Source organism: Oncorhynchus masou, chromosome 29 (assembly GCF_036934945.1).
Source record: "Oncorhynchus masou masou isolate Uvic2021 chromosome 29, UVic_Omas_1.1, whole genome shotgun sequence".
Classification (NCBI taxonomy): Eukaryota; Metazoa; Chordata; class Actinopteri; order Salmoniformes; family Salmonidae; genus Oncorhynchus; species Oncorhynchus masou.
This window is the reverse complement of record NC_088240.1, coordinates 62,086,872-62,104,794: the sequence shown is the minus strand read 5'-3', so window position 1 is coordinate 62,104,794 and position 17,923 is coordinate 62,086,872. Positions and strand designations below refer to the sequence as shown.

At 42.6% G+C, this 17,923-nt stretch overlaps 1 protein-coding gene across 11 annotated transcripts in view; it reads right to left on the bottom strand.

The window, feature by feature from the left end:
* Nucleotides 1-3,094: 3,094 nt before the first annotated feature.
* LOC135520205 (DNA-binding protein SATB1-like) overlaps nucleotides 3,095-17,923 on the bottom strand; it is a 56,556-nt gene continuing 41,727 nt past the window's right edge. For 9 of the 11 annotated variants that reach the window (XM_064945582.1, XM_064945581.1, XM_064945584.1 and 6 more), the window contains 3 exons: nucleotides 7,443-7,652; nucleotides 7,215-7,256; nucleotides 3,095-5,734 (listed from right to left, as the gene is read on the bottom strand). In XM_064945582.1, coding sequence (XP_064801654.1) covers nucleotides 5,138-5,734; nucleotides 7,215-7,256; nucleotides 7,443-7,652 — 849 coding nt within the window. In that variant the 3' untranslated portion in view covers nucleotides 3,095-5,137. The remainder of the gene's footprint in view (nucleotides 5,735-7,214; nucleotides 7,257-7,442; nucleotides 7,653-17,923) is intronic. The other 2 variants (XM_064945586.1, XM_064945591.1) reach the window with 1 other exon arrangement.

Below are 17,923 nucleotides of genomic sequence, written 5' to 3'. Positions count from 1 at the left end.
TTGAGATGGTTTGGGATGAGTCGGATCTCAGAGTGAATGAAAATCAGCCAAAAAGTGCTCAGCATATGTGGAAACTCCTTCAATACTGTTAGAAAAGCATTCCAGTTGAAGTTTGTTGAGAGAATGCCAAGAGTGTGCAAAGCTGTCATCAAGGCAAATGGTGGCTATTTAAAGAATATCAATTATAAAATACATTTAGATTTTTTTAACACCTTTTTGGTTACTACAGGATTTCATGTGTTATTTCATAGTTTTGCTGTCTTTACTATTATTCTACAATACAGAACATAGTACAAATAAAGAAAAACCCTTGAATGAGTAGGTGTTCTAAAAATGTTGACCAGTAGTGTATACTCACACACACACATACACACAAACACACAGCCAACACTGCTGTCCCATGTACAGTGCACTCAGACAGTATTCAGACTCTTTCCCCTTTTCCACATTTTGTTATGTTACAGCCTTATTCTAAAATTGATTAAATACATTTTTTCCCACATAGGTCTACACACAATAACCCATAATGACAAAGCAAAAAAAGTTTTTTTGAAGTGTTAGCAAATTAAAAATTGAAATAGCTTATTTATTCAGACCCTTCGTGATGAGTCTCGAAATTGAGCTCAGGTGCATCCTATTTCTATTGATCATCCTTGAGATGATTGAGACAATTGATTGGTGTCCACCTGTGGTAAATTCAATTGATTGGACATGATTTAGAAAGGCACACACCTGTCTATATAAGGTACCACAGATGACAGTGCATGTCAGAGTAAAAACCAAGCCATGAGGTCGAAGGAATTGTCCATAGAGCTCTGAGACATGATTTTGTCGAGGCACAGATCTGGGGAAGGGTACCAAAAATGTCTGCAGCATTGAAGGTCCCTGAGAACATAGTGGCATCTATCATTCTTAAATGGAAGAAGTTTGGAACCAACAAGACACTTCCCAGAGCTGGCCGCCCGGCCAAACTGGGCAATCGGGAGAGAAGGGCCTTGGTCAGGGATGTGACCAAGAACCTGACCGTTACTCTGACAGAGCTCCAGAGTTCCTCTGTGGAGATAGGAGTTCCTTCCAGAAAGACAACTATCCCTGCAGCACTCCACCATTCAGTCATTTATGGTAGAGTGGTCAGACTGAAGCCACTCCTCAGTGACTGCCGCTTGGAGTTTGCCAAAAGGCACCTAAAGGACTCTCAGACCATGAGAAACAAGATTCTCTGGTCTGATGAAATCAAGATTAAACTCTTAGCCTGAATGCCAAGCATCACGTCTGAAGGAAACTTGGCATCATCCCTACGGTGAAGCATGGTGGTGGCAGCATCATGCTGTGGGGAGGTTTTTCAGCGGCAGGGTCTGGGGGACTATTCAGGATAGAGGGAAAGATGACCGGAGCAAAGTAGAGAGAGAGATCCTTCATGAAAACCTGCCCCAGAGCGCTCAGACTGGGGCAAAGGTTCACCTTCCATCAGGACAATGACCCTCTGAATGTCTTTGAGTGCACAGACAGAAACGGATTTGAACCTGATCGAACAACTCTGGAGAGACCTGAAAAAAGCTGTGCAGCGAAGCTCCCCATCCAACCTGACAGAGCTTGAGAGTATCTGCAGAGTGGAATGGGTGAAACTCCCCAAATACAGGTTTGCTAAGCTTGTAGTGTTATACCCAAAAAGACTTGAGGCTGTAATCGCTGCCAAAGGTGCTTCAACAAAGTACTGAGTAAAGGGTCTGAATACTTACATAAATGTGATATTTCAGTTGACATTTTTTATACATTTTGTTGCTTTGTCATTATGGGGTATTGTGTGTAGATTGATGAGGGAAAAGAACATTTGGATCAATTTTAGAACAAGGCTGTAACGTTACAAAATGTGGAAACAGTCAAGGCGACTAAATACTTTCCAGATGCACAGTATATAGAGACACACTTTCCGTTTCTCTTCTACTGCTGTAGATATACTGCTGTACATATCATTTATAGTATATATTTTCAGTTTATATACGCATAGATTGCATTTGGATGACTGATACAGTGTTATTTGGGTTGTTAATTGGATTCGTTCTGATCTTTCTTGATTTCTTGTTTTTAGTTTTTTATTATTTATGTACTTGTTTGACATTTTAATGCACTGTTAGGAGTTAGTGACACAAGCATTTCACTGCACCCACTATAACATCTGCTAAACTGTGTACATGACCAATGAAGTTTGATTTGATAATACACACACAATTTCAGATATTAGTTTGATTGTAACTCAAAGATGCAAAACAGTATTTTTCTTTGTCATGAGATGTTAGATAATGTTCCCTTCTATACTGCAGTATTTGATCAAATTTTTCAGATATTTTTTAACATATTTTTATGGGAAATATGAATTATTGTAGACAACCCATAACAACATGATCTTAGAATATTTCTAGACCAGTGTACTTAAAATTGTTTTAGAATAATGAGTATTAAAAATGAAATGTTTCAAATTTATGCTACATGTTATTGGTAACCATACATTATGTCAAAATACACATTTCTATGGTGATAAATGAGCCATTTGAATTTAATCTAATCTAATTTCATTCTATTCTACTTTTAATCCAATTCTAATTCTGCTTCAAGCAGGGTGTGGTCAATTCAAATTCAATTCTATTTGAATTAAAGAGCCATTTGTAACACAATTCAGATTTGATCCCAACCCTGGTATGTACACTCTTAGAAAAAAGGGTTCTACGGCTGTCCCCTTAGGCAACCCCTTTTTGTTTCCAGGGAGAACCCTTTCGGGGTTCTACATGAACTCTCTATAGAAAGGGTCCTACATGGAAGCCAAAAGGCTTTTCTACCTGGAACCAAAATGGAACCAAAAAGGGTTCTTCAAAGGGTTCTCCCATGGAGACAGAACCATTTTAAGTTCTAGATAGCACCTTTTCTTCTAAAAGTGTACAGTGTATATTAAACTACTGTGACCATTTCCCCTTGAATTATAAATAACCTAATGTGCTCAAAAACTCAAATCTCCGGTGATTGAAGCCCTTAGAATCCCCTTATGTGAATATGTGATTCAAGCATCTGTGCATTTCTCCTTCTTTGCTTCAAACACACACAATGTTACACTGGTCTTTATTTTGAAAAATGAAAAAAAGAGCAAAACCTCGAGGGAATCCAGCCCAGACTGGCTGGCACATACCCGAGGGTGTTAACAGGTAAATGTAATTTCTGTGTGGAGCAGACAAACACCTGATTTCACCTGGGGTTCAGGGAAAGGTCAGGGCACCTGTGCTGTTTTGACACGTTATCTCCCTAAAGAGGGCTTCGTTAGCACAGGAATTAACACCCCACTTTTATTTACTTTTCGGATCTCACAGCTACTTCAGACGCTCAGGAGAGTATCAAGATAAAAGATGCAAGAGTGGAGCTCATGTACAGTGTTTTTCAAAAGTATTGGATATGCACATATTGTTAAAAGTGTTAACTTTTGCATAGAAATAAAAAAAGGACAAACATAAATTGTGATACTTAGAAGTATTACACTTTTTAGGATAAAAAATGAACTAATTTGACTGAAAAGTCGTTATATGTTGATACATACTGTTGAATATGGTAAGTGAAATCTTCTTCTATAGGTGCAAGTAGAGTGGTCACATGAATGGCAAGAATCTGGGGTACAATACAAACAGTTTAATTGTGTAATTAACAATAAAGAACCACTCCTAGTTAGACAATTTCTGCATAAAGAAACCGAGAAACACTTATAAAACAGTCAGTTGTAACAAAATAACTGGTGTTCTCATTGAAATAAACTCATGAAAAAGAAACACTTTTTTTATACAGGATATTTATACAGGAATAGCTTGAATTGGATTGTTAACCAAAGGAAGACACATTGCAGACATCGATATTCACACAGATTGCATATGTTTTTCTCTCTAAGGTGTTCTATAGGTTAGTCATTTACCTAAGCTTATTTGCATGATAGTAAAAATTGCATACAACATTAATTGTGAAGCTTGTAGCATGAGTTGCTTGACATACAGCACTTTTATAGGCAACCTTTAAAGCACATTGTCCATTTAAAACGTTAAGACACTTTTTGTTTTTACTGCCCATCAAAATTACATTTATAAATAGAAAAGGATCATTGAAAAACAAAAAAAAAGGCTATGTAACAAACTTTCCCCAAAAAGTAATTACATCAGAAACACTGCATGAACTGCAAATAAATAATGTAGAAGACAACAAAAAACAGAGTTTGTGATTCACATTTTTAAACTGTGTGGCTGATTCAGAAAGTACAGTGACAAAGGTTTTGCAAAATAATCTAATCGGCAGTGCCATATAGTACAAGGCATTTATTGGCATAGTTTCTTTAAGACTGTATTTTTTTTTTTTTTACAGTTAATATAATGTCTATATATATATTTATATTTCTTCCTAACAAATAATATGTAACGATTGAGCTATTCTCGGCGACGCACCTGGGGTGCGGTTTGCATTCCATAGTTTGAGTGATCCGTAATCACCGTCATGTTTTTCCGCATTTTCAAAGAATAACTAATTTGCCAGCAGGCTTCCAGACTTAGTACCTCATCATTAAGGCCTTGTCATCCACTTGGTCCTCGATTTAATATGCATTTAAAAAAAATCCAGTTAACACCACATACGTAAACACCTATCAAAGTCCTATCAAACTCCATGGGGGCTTCTTATTATAATATCAGTAGCTCAAAAAGAAAGGAAATCAGTGTAAAACAACAGACATTAAGTGCAGTCAGCAAATATCCACGGCAACATACTTAGAATAATTTTTTGTGCAGATTATTTAAATGATGCATCAGTCTTTACAGTGAATAATACAAGTTTTACAAAATCAGAAAAAGCAATACTTATTCGTATTACTGTAGTCTGTGGAACTGGGGGGGTTCCAGTGTGAGAATGCTAGCATTGCGTAGCCTTTCAGTCTGCATTGATATATAAATGCTACTCGTACGCATAGAGTCCAGACTCTGCATTGATAAAACCACTACTCTTTACTCTCGCAGTGGTTGCACTGCGCTAGCCAGACCATTACCCTTCAGCATTGATTTCAGTCTCTGTGTGTACAGTCGCACTACTCTTTCAGCAGTGTTCAGACTGGGGGATGCTCTCTCTACTCCTTGGTCTCGTGGTCAGATTCTGAAAGGGCCTCAGAGCGGGCCAGGTGCTCCTCGATCTTGATGGAGAAGATGGTGCTGTTGGTCTGTGTGCTCTCTTCCAGCTCCTTCAGCAGCTCGGCACTGCCCTCCCTGAAGTCCGACAGCTCCTCCTCGAAGGCCGGGCTGCTGCTACTGCTGTTGCTGGGTTCCTTGGGCGGCTTGGCCGGGTGGTTGACGTAGAAGCGCTGGTTCTGGAAGAACTTGATGATGGTGAGCTTGGGCAGGTCCAGCTGGGCCGACAGGGTGTGGATGGCCTCCTCGTCTGGGTACATCCCCACGTCCTGGATGAAGCTTTGCAGAATGCCTAGGGCCTCTTGGGAGATCTTGCCCCCGCCGGAGCGAGCCTTGGTGCCCCCGCCGCCGCGGGCCTGGTCCTCTGTCTCTGCCGGGGAGGCGGTGGAGGGCTGGCGAGGAGGAAGCCGGGGGCCCATGGGTGGTTGCTGCTGCTGCTGTTGCATGGGCTGCTGGGACAGTGGAGGCTGGGAGGGGTGCTGGAGGGACATGGGGGGCTGGTGCTGCTGCTGTTGCTGGGGCGGTTGATGGGTCTGAGACTGTGGTGGGAAAAGGAGGGTGGGGGGAAACAAGAGACAGGATGTTATCAGTGAACACTTATCGGCGACTTAATAACGCCTTTAATTCAACTCAATTGAGTTGTGTAGAATGGGCCCACTGTGTACAGAACAGGCGCTCTGCTGGAGGAATTTCCATGCGATATCTTATTGAATGTAATCAGTTCTTGGGATTCTTTTTTCATGCGGAAATTGTGTCTTTCATTGTGGGGTAGAGGCACCAGTACTCACATACAAACCTGCACGCACACACACACACACATGACACACACACACACAAACACGTACAAAGACACTGAGATGCTGGGAATTCACACGGAACCTGTCCATTCTGATTGGTACTGTCGAGCTTATCAGACCCCATTCAAATGATATTGCCAGACCGCGATAAACAAACTCAATGTGTGTACAATTCAAAACGCGATCACCGCCGATTGCCATGTGTGTGAGAATGCTAACGATGGCTTTGCTTTGCCGTCAGTATCCCGCTAGTGTAAACACATGACACATTACTCCTAAAATGTCTCATTGTTTGAGTGGAGGGAGGGTTGAGTGGGCAACTCGTGCTCTCTATTGAACACGCAACAGTTATTTTCCCCCTGAGTCAGACACACTCCAATTGGAGTTTGGTAATGAAGTTTAGAAAACACAGCACTTTACAAATAGCTTATCAGCCAGCTGCACATCTTCACTCAAAGATCCCATTTTACACTACAACACACATATAGGGAGCTTTAATAAGGGAAGGTTAGCCAATGAGTGCCGGCTTCTCTCCACATCTGTGCGTCACTGTTTTGCAACAGGTCTCTCTTGAGAACAAGCTTTTTAATCAGTCGACTGACCTAGGTTGACAGAGGATCAACGCCAACACCAATAAGTATTAAGAAGTGTCAGTAGTTCCTCTATGCATTACAGTACTGAAACATTTTACTGGAAGCCAAAGCATTTCTATTTCATTAGTGGTTAACTTTTCTGCGAAGTATCCCAAATTGGTACATTTTTTAAACTTTTTTAATCTGATATTAGTCTCGATGAGAAAAATCTGATTATGGTATTTCTACACTGGTGGTTTTGTATGGGACTGGCCATATGTTTCTGGCTAACAAAATAACTGATCAATCAGCCATTCAGCTGCCACTATGTTTAATATAAGTATTTATGTTAATAATTCACAATTTTTAAAGTTTAACGTGAGTCTCAGGTTTTTGTATTCATTTGCAAGCTGCCTTTTTAAAAAGAAAAATTAAGTTAAAAGTAAAAGTAACTTTAAAAAGTATTTCATTAAAAACAAACATTTTGACTGTTACTCTGTTTGTGATTAATATAGAGCTAATTTGTAGAAATGTTCCATTACTGCTGGTTTTTACGAACACCAGATAATTACAATGTAAACTAAGGGATAATACCGGTTGCTTATTTGAAATCACAACATAAATGATAGAATATAAATTCTCTCTCTCACCTGTAGTGGATCTGTGTGGGACATATACATCAGATTTGGGTTCTGTGGGTACAGACATTAAAGTTGGTGTTTGTGCTTGTGTATCTCCTCTCATCTTCAATGGATGTGTATGCGTATCCACTGCACATTGGTACGTGTGTGTGTATATGTGTGTGTACATGTCTATGTGTATTTATACGCTTGTGTGTGGGCATGTATCTATTAATGTGCACGTCATTGGCTCCTCACCTGCATGGGGTCAGTGGACATGTGCATCATGTGCGGGGGTCGGTCGGCGTGGTGCTGCTGCTGGCCGGCCGTGCTCTCCTGTTCGTAGATGGCGTCACGCTCCGCCTGGGCCAAGCTCAGGAAGCGGCGAATCATGGACAGGTTCTCCCACAGCGTACGGTTCTCTGGGCTGGGGTCCTCCTTCCAACGCAGCAGCTCACACAGCCAGCCCTTTACCGAAAGGAAACAACAGAGAGGTTTAGCCTAACCCTCCACTTCAACTGCTGTACTCACGCATGAAGAAACCCTAACCAGGGGCGGAGATTATACCCTTAGCTATAACTTTTAGCCCATTCCTGTAACATGCCAATATAATACAATTCCAAAGGCAGCAGAAGAACACATTCTGTGACCATTAGGTATGACAACATACAAATGTATGTAATATATTCACAGTATGTAGCATAAATTGAAGGACCCATTTAACAGTTCACATGACACATTATACTCTAGCCCAGCAGAGGGCCATGAGAGAGAGGACTGTAGTTACACAATATTAATTTACACAGGGCATGTATCTGAGAAGCCACAGTCAAAGGCAGCTTGTGTGTGTGACTGTGTGGGTGCAGCTGAGCGGTACAGTACAGTAGAGACGGAGCCCGTCGATGGAGCTCTGTGATGAGGTCCTGTGACTCAGTTATACAGCGCTAGATGTGGAGGGAACTCAACTAGGCCGTATGAGGGCAAGGGGGTGATCACCATGACAGAACTGAAGCAGAGGGTGAGAGAAAATAGTGTGAGATGAAGAGTAGATAACGAGAGAGAGAGAGAGAGAGAGAGAGAGAGAGAGAGAGGGAGAGAGAGCGAGAGAGCATGATAGAGAGCAAGATAGAGAGCAAGATAGAGAGAGAAGGGAAGAGAAACAGACAGAAAAATAGGGAATTTTAAATGACCATGGCTGAAAGAGAGCTGTAACGGGTGAGAAGGCAGAAGGAGGGAGGGAAGGAGGGAAAGCAGCTTCATTTAGGGAGGGTGAGAATGTGAGTGTCTGTGTGAGAGAGAGAAAGAGGGAAAAGAGGGAGAAAGAGGGAGAGGGAGTTAAAGAGGAGAGAAGGGAGAGCGATGAAGCTGTTCAGCCGGTAGTCTGTCCTGGCAGCGTGACAGAGCAGTACTGTAATCTCCCAGCCAGTGAGCGGCAGCACCTTTCATTTCCATAGGATTACACTGCGCGCACACACACACACACACACACACACACACACACACACACACACACACACACACACACACACACACACACACACACACACACACACACACACACACACACACACACACACACACACACACACACACACACACACACAAACACATACAGGGGCAGAGCCACACCACCACACTGCATGCAGGAGATAACTCAGCATTTCTGTTGTCCCCTGTTCCAACTCCTCCCCTAAGCCACATCAAACCCAGGAGGGTTTTGGAGAAAGCCGGGAGCAAGGGAGGGAGAAAGAGGGGGACAGAACAAGGAAGAGAGAAAGAGAGAAAGAAGGACAGGGAGAGAGAGAGAGTGAAAGAGAGAGAAAACGAGAGAGAGGGGTAGAAGGGACCTAAAGACTGCGTGCCCACCTTGTTCTTCTGCCACATTTATTGTTTCCTTTTTTAATTTGCATGCAGAGGGATTTGGACCGCGTTACCACTCTGTCTGTTGGTTTCCGCTGATTCGGTATTGAGGAACACCCCTCTTTTCGCCCCCACATGCCACCCCGCCTCTTCAGAGACAGAACTGAACCACACTACCAAGGCACGATGAAGTAATCCAACTCAAACACTCCCCAAACTAGCAGGATTAAACCCAAAGTACTAAAGTCAGTCAAACAAAAGGCCAACATGAACCCCATAGTAGGTCCTCACATAAATTAACTAGCTAGTTAAAAATAACTACAGTAAAAACAAGAGGTACATTCTTAATATGTTGTCACTATGCTATTTATATTTTGCTGAAAACTTGTTGATAGAATGTTCTACGACTAAAGTAAAGGACGTTTGACACAGAGAAGTTTACATTTTGCCCCCGCAAAAACTGGTAAAATTATCACAAAATTGTAGCTAATGTCAAAATGGCAGCTTCCCTTAGTTGTCCTCACACAAGTGGACAGTCAGCGTTTTCCCTGGTGGTTTAAAGAGCTGAAGTTGTGTTTGTGTTTGTCTAATTGCATTGCTTCCACAGGCCTGGCAGAAGCATTGATGGGAGAAAGAGAGGTGGGAGAGCTGGTCAGAGGAGGTGGCACTTGGCTCTCTTGCCAGCAAACTCAGGGGGGAAAAAACTTGGTTTTGGTCAAAAAAAAAAGTGATGTGAAAACTTCATTTGGAGTGAGGATTTCTGTCTAATAATCACAATGACAATGTGACGTGGTGGAAAAATCTAAAATGGTGTTCCAGTTTACCATAACCATTGTTTCAACTTCCACTTGAAATTGTGCAGACTATCAAAGCTTTAGATAGACTGTGCAGAAATGTATAAGCGGCATCAATTGGTGTAATAGTTATTGAGTTGGCTGCACAATGCCTGTTGTGTTACTGTGTTGAAACAGGCACTTTCAATAAGAACCAAACATCTCTGTTGCTCTGTGTACTACGTCTATATTGTTCATTTCCCCCCGAACAACAGTGTTTGGATATGCCGTACTTACACTGCTCACCAACTCTGAACTACCTCGAACTCTCTCAGAGTTAGTGAAGCGCTCTCTATAAATAAAAATGTATTATTCATAATGATTAGCATGGAGAATGGAGCCGTGAGGAGAGTGACCACCCTGCCTGTTTTTTCGTCCAATCTGACCGTCAGCACAGGGGGCTGAGGGGGCGAAGAGGTGCAGAATGACAGAGTAGTAAACTCCTCAGCAGCAGGCTTCACGCAGCCCAGCAGAGCTCCCATTGTATAGCACAGTATAAATAGCAACCAGGCACTCTGATTTATTTCGCTCCCAACACAATGGCTGAATTCATGCGCAAGATTCACCCAACTATGCAGCGGCACACCGTACCATGTTTGTGTGTGTCTGCAGCAGTCACAAGCTGCCAATGAGAGCATAGGCCCGCTCTGTCAGGGAACAGCCCGGTATTCACCCCTCTTCCCTTCCCCTCCCTCCCTTCCCCCTCCACAACATGGACGCACACTACTGCATCAATAAATAACACCCTGCTGTGAAACCCTGTATGGAAAAGACAGAGAGAGAGAGATAGAGAGGCCTGCCTCCACAGTCACACGGCAGGGCCAACACCTATCTCTAATCTCATTTGGTCATTATCAGCCCCATCAGTCCACCACCGAAAAATAAGCCGGCAGATGTCGACCAACTCTGATTCTCTTTTTGTTACGGGGGGGGGATTATAACACAATCAAATTGAATATGGTGCTTTATACAATCATTGTCTACTCTGAAACAAAAGCACATTTGACCTTGTAGAAGCAAAACATATTTTACGGGAGGGGGAAACAAAAACAAAAACCTGTGACAGAAAAAGATTGCAATCCATTGTTGTGGCTGGACTTGTGGAACTTGTCAGAGGAGGGATTGAGAGCTGCAGAAAGCTGCAGAGAGCCAGACTCACATCTCTGTGTCCGAGAGGGAGAGAGAAATAAAAAGTAGGAGAGACAAAGCATTATTGTCTTTCCCTCCTTGAACCTGGCATAGGGCCCAGCTCCACTAGCAGACAATACTATGCAGATAAATGCAGCTGATAACACAGTATGTTCAAACCTGTTTCTCTTCTGCAAGAGCGTACACCTTAGAGCGAGTTCACACAGTTACGTGCACTGGGTTGTAAATACGGCACCATGCCCATCTGTTGACGGGAAATGCCGACCTGCTTGATGCTCGGCATATGTGAATCTCCCGCAACAATAATCAAAAATTGACTGTGGAAAACAGACCCAATGTTTTGTGTGTGTAAGGAAATCTTAATATGCAAATAAGGCAGGTCCGAGCGCCTATTCAAATAGTCTTTGGCGTGGAGAGAAGAGAGGGGTGGGAACGAGGAGGAAATGGGGTCGAGGCCCTTAATTGAACTCAACTATTCTTCCCCGGGAGAATTGGAGGTCTAGCTACCATGTGGCCATCCTGAAAAGTCCTACACTCTTAGCATGCATTCCCAGTGCTGACTAGAGTTGGGATGCCTTCTACCCATCTCACTCATTCCATAATTAAACAATGAGTAAAGATTTTGAAGCAAATAAGTACAGTAAGTAGTACAAATAAGTCAAATCAAATCAAATAGTATTTGTCACATGCGCCGAGTTTAAAAATAATAATAAAATAAAATACACAAGAATGAAGCTATATACAGGAAGTAGCAGTACCTGATCACTGTGGAGCTATATACAGGAAGTAGCAGTACCAGATCACTGTGGAGCTATATACAGGAAGTAGCAGGACCAGATCACCGTGGAGCTATATACAGGAAGTAGCAGTACCAGATCACTGTGGAGCTATATACAGGAAGTAGCAGTACCAGATCAATGTGGAGCTATATACAGGAAGTAGCAGTACCAGATCATTGTGGAGCTATATACACTAAGTAGCAGTACCAGATCGATTTGGAGCTATATACAGGAAGTAGCAGTACCAGATCATTGTACGAGGTATTTGAGGTATATATGTACATGAAGGCAGGGTAACGTGACTCGGCATCAGGATAGATAATAATAAGGTATTTGAGGTAGATATGTACATGAAGGCAGGGTAAAGTGACTAGACATCAGGATAGATAATATTAAGGTATTTGAGGTAGATATGTACATGAAGGCAGGGTAAAGTGACTAGACATCAGGATAGATAATATTAAGGTATTTGATAGATATGTACATGAAGGTATAAAGTGACTAGACATCAGGATAGATAATATTAAGGTATTTGAGGTAGATATGTACATGAAGGCAGGGTAAAGTGACTAGACATCAGGATAGATAATATTAAGGTATTTGAGGTAGATATGTACATGAAGGCAGGGTAAAGTGACTAGACATCAGGATAGATAATATTAAGGTATTTGAGGTAGATATGTACATGAAGGCAGGGTAAAGTGACTAGACATCAGGATAGATAATATTAAGGTATTTGAGGTAGATATGTACATGAAGGCAGGGTAAAGTGACTAGACATCAGGATAGATAATAATAAGGTATTTGAAGTAGATATGTACATGAAGGCAGGGTAAAGTGACTAGACATCAGGATAGATAATAATAAGGTATTTGAGGTAGATATGTACATGAAGGCAGGGTAAAGTGACTAGACATCAGGATAGATAATATTAAGGTATTTGAGGTAGATATGTACATGAAGGCAGGGTAACGTGACTCGGCATCAGGATAGATAATATTAAGGTATTTGAGGTAGATATGTACATGAAGGCAGGGTAAAGTGACTAAGCATCAGGATAGATAATAATAAGACTATTAAATAATAAAAATATAGAACAGAGTAGCAGCACCATATGATGAATATAAAAGTGTGTGTGTGTGTAATGTGTATGTATGTGTGTTTGTGTTGTGTCGGAATGCGTGTATTTGTTATGTGTGTGTGTGTACGTATGTAGTGTACGTGAATGTGTGTGGGTTTTGTGTGGGAGTGTCAATTTAGGGTGTATATATCGTCTAGTGAGTGTGCGTAGGGTCAGAGCAGATAGAGTCAGTGCAGATAGTTCAGGTATCATTCATTGACTATTTAGCAGTCTTGCTATTTAGCAGTCTTTGGCTTGGGGGTAGATGCTGTCTTAGAGTCTATGGCTTGGGTGGCTGGAGTCTTTGGCAGTTTTTCGGGCCTTCCTCTGACACCGCCTGATATAGAGGTCATGGATTGCAGGGAGCTCGGACCCAGTGATGAACTGGGCTGTCCGCACCACCCTCTGTAGGGCATAGCGGTCAAGGGCGGTGCATTTGCCATACCAGGCGGTGATGCAGCCAGTCGGTGATCAGGCCTTCCACCGTCGGGTTGTCAGAAAACTTGATGATAGTGTTAGAGTCGTGAGTGGCCATGCAGTCATGGGTGAACAGGGAGTACAGGAGGGGACTAAGCATGTACACCTGAGGATCCCCCGTATTGAGGGTCAGCGTGGCAGATGTGTTGTTGCCTACCCTCATCACCTGGGGCCGGCCCATCAGGCAGTCCAGCATCCAGTTGCAGAGGGAGGGGTTCATTCCCTGGGTCCCAAGCTTGGTGATGAGCTTGGTGGGAACTATGGTGTAGAACGCTGAGCTGTAGTCTATGAACAGAATTCTCACATAGTTATTTCCCCTCTTGTCCAGGTGGGAGAGGGCAGTGTGAAGTACAATTGAGATTGCATCCTCTGTGGACCTTTTGGGGCGATATGTGAATTGGAGTGGGTGTAGGGTGTCTGGGATAATGGTGTTGATGTGTGTTATGACTAGCCTTTCAAAGCACTTCATAACTACAGATGTGAGTGCGACAGAACAATTGTCATTTAGGCAGGTTACCTTAGAGCTCTTGGGAAAGGGGACAATGGTGGTCAGTTTGAAACATGTTGGGATTACAGACTGGGACAAGGAGAGATTAATAATGTCAGAGAAGACACTTGCCAGCTGGTCTGCGCATGCACCTTGGTATTCTGTCTGGCCCCGCGGCCTTGTGATTGTTAACCTGTTTAAACGTTTTTCTCACATCGGCCACGGAGAGCGAGATCGCACAGTCATCTGGAAAAACAGCAACTTTCACGCAAGGCACAGTGTTATATTCCTCGAAGCGAGCATAAAAGGGATTTAGCATGTTTGGGAGTTCTGCATGGCTGGGCAACTCACGGCTGTGTTTCCTTTTGCAGTCCATTATCGTCTGCAAGTCCTGCCACACACAACAAGCATCGGAGCCGGTGTAATAGGATTCCACCTTCCTCCTATATTGTCCTTTTGCGTGTTTGATGTCTCATCGGAGGTCGTAGCGGGCTTTCTTGCATGCGTCCATGTCCGTGTCCCATTTCTTGTAAGCGGTAGCTCTCGCCCAGTAGGTAAAGCCTGGTTTTTGCTTTGGATATGTTCTTATAGTAACTGTGGGGATGACATTGTCTACAGTGCATTCGGAAAGTTTTCAGACCCCTTGACTTTTTCCACATTTTGTTACATTACAGCCTTATTCTAAAATGGATTACATTTAAAACAAATCCTCAGCAATCTACACACAATACCCCGTAATGACAAAGCAAAATCATGTTTTTAAACATTTTTGCAAAACAAAAATACCTTATTTACGTAAGTATTCAGATCCTTTGCTATGAGACTCCAAATTGAGCTCAGGTGCATCCTGTTTCCATTGATCATCCTTGAGATGTTTCTACAACTTTATTGGTGTCCACCTGTGTAAATTCAAATAGTTGGATTGCCTTTGGAAAGGCACACACGTGTCTATATAAGGTCCCACAGTTGACAGTGCATGTCAGAGCAAAAACCAAGCCGTGAGATTTAAGAAATTGTCCGTAGAGCTCCGAGATTGTGTCGGGGCACAGATCTGGAGAAGGGTAACAAAAAAATGTCTGCAGCATTGAAGGTCCCCAACACACCCTGGGCTTCCTAGAGCTGGCCACCGGGCCAAACTGAGCAGTCGGGTGAGAAGGGCCTAGGTCAAAGAGGTGACCAAGAACCTGATGGTCACTCTGACAGAGCTCTAGATTTCCTCTGTGAAACTGGGAGAACCTTCCAGAAGGACAACCATCTCTGCAGCACTCCACCAGGCTTTTATGGTAGAGTGGACAGACAGAAGCCACTCCTCAGTAAAAGGGACATGACAGCCCGTTTGGAGTTTTCCAAAAGGCACCTAAAAGACTCTCAGACCATGAGAAACAAGATTCTCTGGTCTGATGAAACCAAGATTGAACTATTTGGCCTGAATGCCAAGCTTCACGTCTGGAGGAAACCTGGCACCATCCCTACAGTGAAGCATGGTGGTGGCATCATCATGCCTTGGGGATGTTTTTCAGCGGCAGGAACTGGGAAACTAGTCAGGATCGAGGCAAAGATGAACCGAGCAAAGTACAGAGAGATCCTTGATAAAAATCTGCTCCAGACCGCTGAAGACCTCAGACTGGGGCGAAGGTTCACCTTCCTACAGGACAATGACCCTAAGCACATAAGGCTGTAACGTAATAAAAGGTGGAAAACATCCAAGGGACCTGAATACTTTCCCGAAGGCACTGTATGCACTTATTGATGAAGGCCGTGACTGTTGTGGAAAACTCCTCAATGTAAGTATACAGCTATTATGTTTTGTGATTGTTTTCAAGATTCACCTGAAGTAATTGGTAACACAAGTCGAGTGAACTGTGAAAGAGCTCACGCAGATGTCTATGTGCACCACTGCATTATTTACACCAGGTCCTGGGGTTTACTCACTGATCCTGCAGGGGATTGGTCTGCACATGGAAATACACGGTAATACTCTTGACTGTTCATTACTCAACCATCTGACTCCCTGCAATAGAACTCATTGGACTGGGGCCTGACTGTCCACGAGCATTTGTACTGTAGAACAAATCTATCAATTAACACTCTTTAGAAACAACAAATTAAAAGTGATGATTTGTGTTGAAGGATTTGTACACAAAACAATCCAGTCAAATTGTGAATCCTAAGTAGGAAACATATTGCTCAACAGAATACAATGTAATCTGTTATTTAAATGCCTTATTTTGGACATTTATACAGAGTTTAACCTGTAGCTACATAAAAACATGCATTAATGTTTTGTCAAAGTGGAATTTCTTCGAATCGGTTGCCAGATTGGTTACCTAACCCCTTGCAGGAGTGTCAAGAGTAGAGTATGCATACATACCCACATCTTCTCAATCTGAAACAAACAAGGCAACCTGTTTCCCTGCATTCATTTTCAAATTGCAACATGGGAAGTCTTGACCGACACATTTCAGACTAAGGTATATGATGTCAAAGACACCAGCTGGGAAACATGTGATATCAGCGTTTACCGAGTGAAAGGTCATGCCCTCTCGCATCACAATGCGCCAGTTGCCAACAATAGCAGACTCGAAAATCTCCATTGCACATATGCTGCGGAGTGAAAGCATGATTATGCAGGAAACGTTCTCTTTCTCAGCATTTACTCTCAGAACAATGGCAATCGGTTCATCGTCACAGAATGTCGCAGTTGCAGTATGAATTCCTAAAATGGGAACACTTAGAACTGGGACAGAACGACCAGAGCAGGTGAATAAAAATGTAAAAATCCTCAAATACAGAACTTGACATATCTGTGCTCTGCTCTGCCAGGCTACAAAATAACAAACCAAACACTATGTTGTATGCCGGGTCTCTTTGTCAAACATTAGGAGGCATGTTCAGTTGACTGTGGAAAAAATATATCAAGCTATTCCAGTTTTGAGAACTATTAAATAACAGAGAGAGAGTCCAGTAAAATCTCTTCAACATTATAGTATCCCTCAGTTTACATCTTTTATGGAGTCTACAACAGTATTGAGGCAGCTACAGAAACAGGAGAACAAGTAAGAGAGTGAATGAATGCACAAAGGACCGCCAACTTACAAAAGAGGAAGAGAGAAGAAGAAAGTTTCAGAGCTAAGCAGCACCTGAACAAGGAACACACCAATCACCTACGTGGAGTGTTATTCCATCAATTATAAGCACTTGATTGATATTTAATTCAAAGCTGGAGTTTAATTGCTAATATCAGAGCATAATTAAGCTGATAAATCATGGCTGATCTTAGTGAATTATGGATTAAAATAGCAGAAAACCTGCAAATTGTGTATGTCAGCTAAAGCCGTATCTGTAATTGGTCTACAAGTCTGCTTTCAGATGGAAGGGACTGTTACATTTGCTCAAATCTCCAAATAGGGTCTCAATGAATGATATGTATGAGGGACGTCTTAACCCTCTGTATGAAATGAGAACTGATGTGGAAAGTCATAGCTATACAGTGTGAGAAGTCTACTTTGTGGCATCATGTGCGTAGTAAGAGAGAGGAGAGAGACAGGGTCTGAAGAGAAACAAGTAGAAGGAGAGAGAGAGAGAGAGAGAGAGAGAGAGAGAGAGAGAGAGAGAGAGAGAGAAAAATAGAAAGCGGGAGTACACAAGCACTCGAATAGGTCCTGATGTCTCCCCATGCAATTCCTCTCTCTCTCTCTCTCTCTCTCTCTCTCACACACACACACACACACACACACACACACACACACACACACACACACACACACACACACACACACACACACACACACACACACACACACACACACACACACACACACACACACACACACACACACACACACACACACATACACATCCCCACGCTGCATCTGCCGGAGCTAGTGGCTGTAGTTAAATTGAAATATTTCCCGGCGTGTGTCAGAAGCATGCAGAATGGTAATTATGACAGATCTGATTAGGCGGGCCGAGTCGGGCGGCTCCGGGCTGCAGGTGCGACCTTGTGCATTCCTGCGTGTGTAAATAAAATTAAT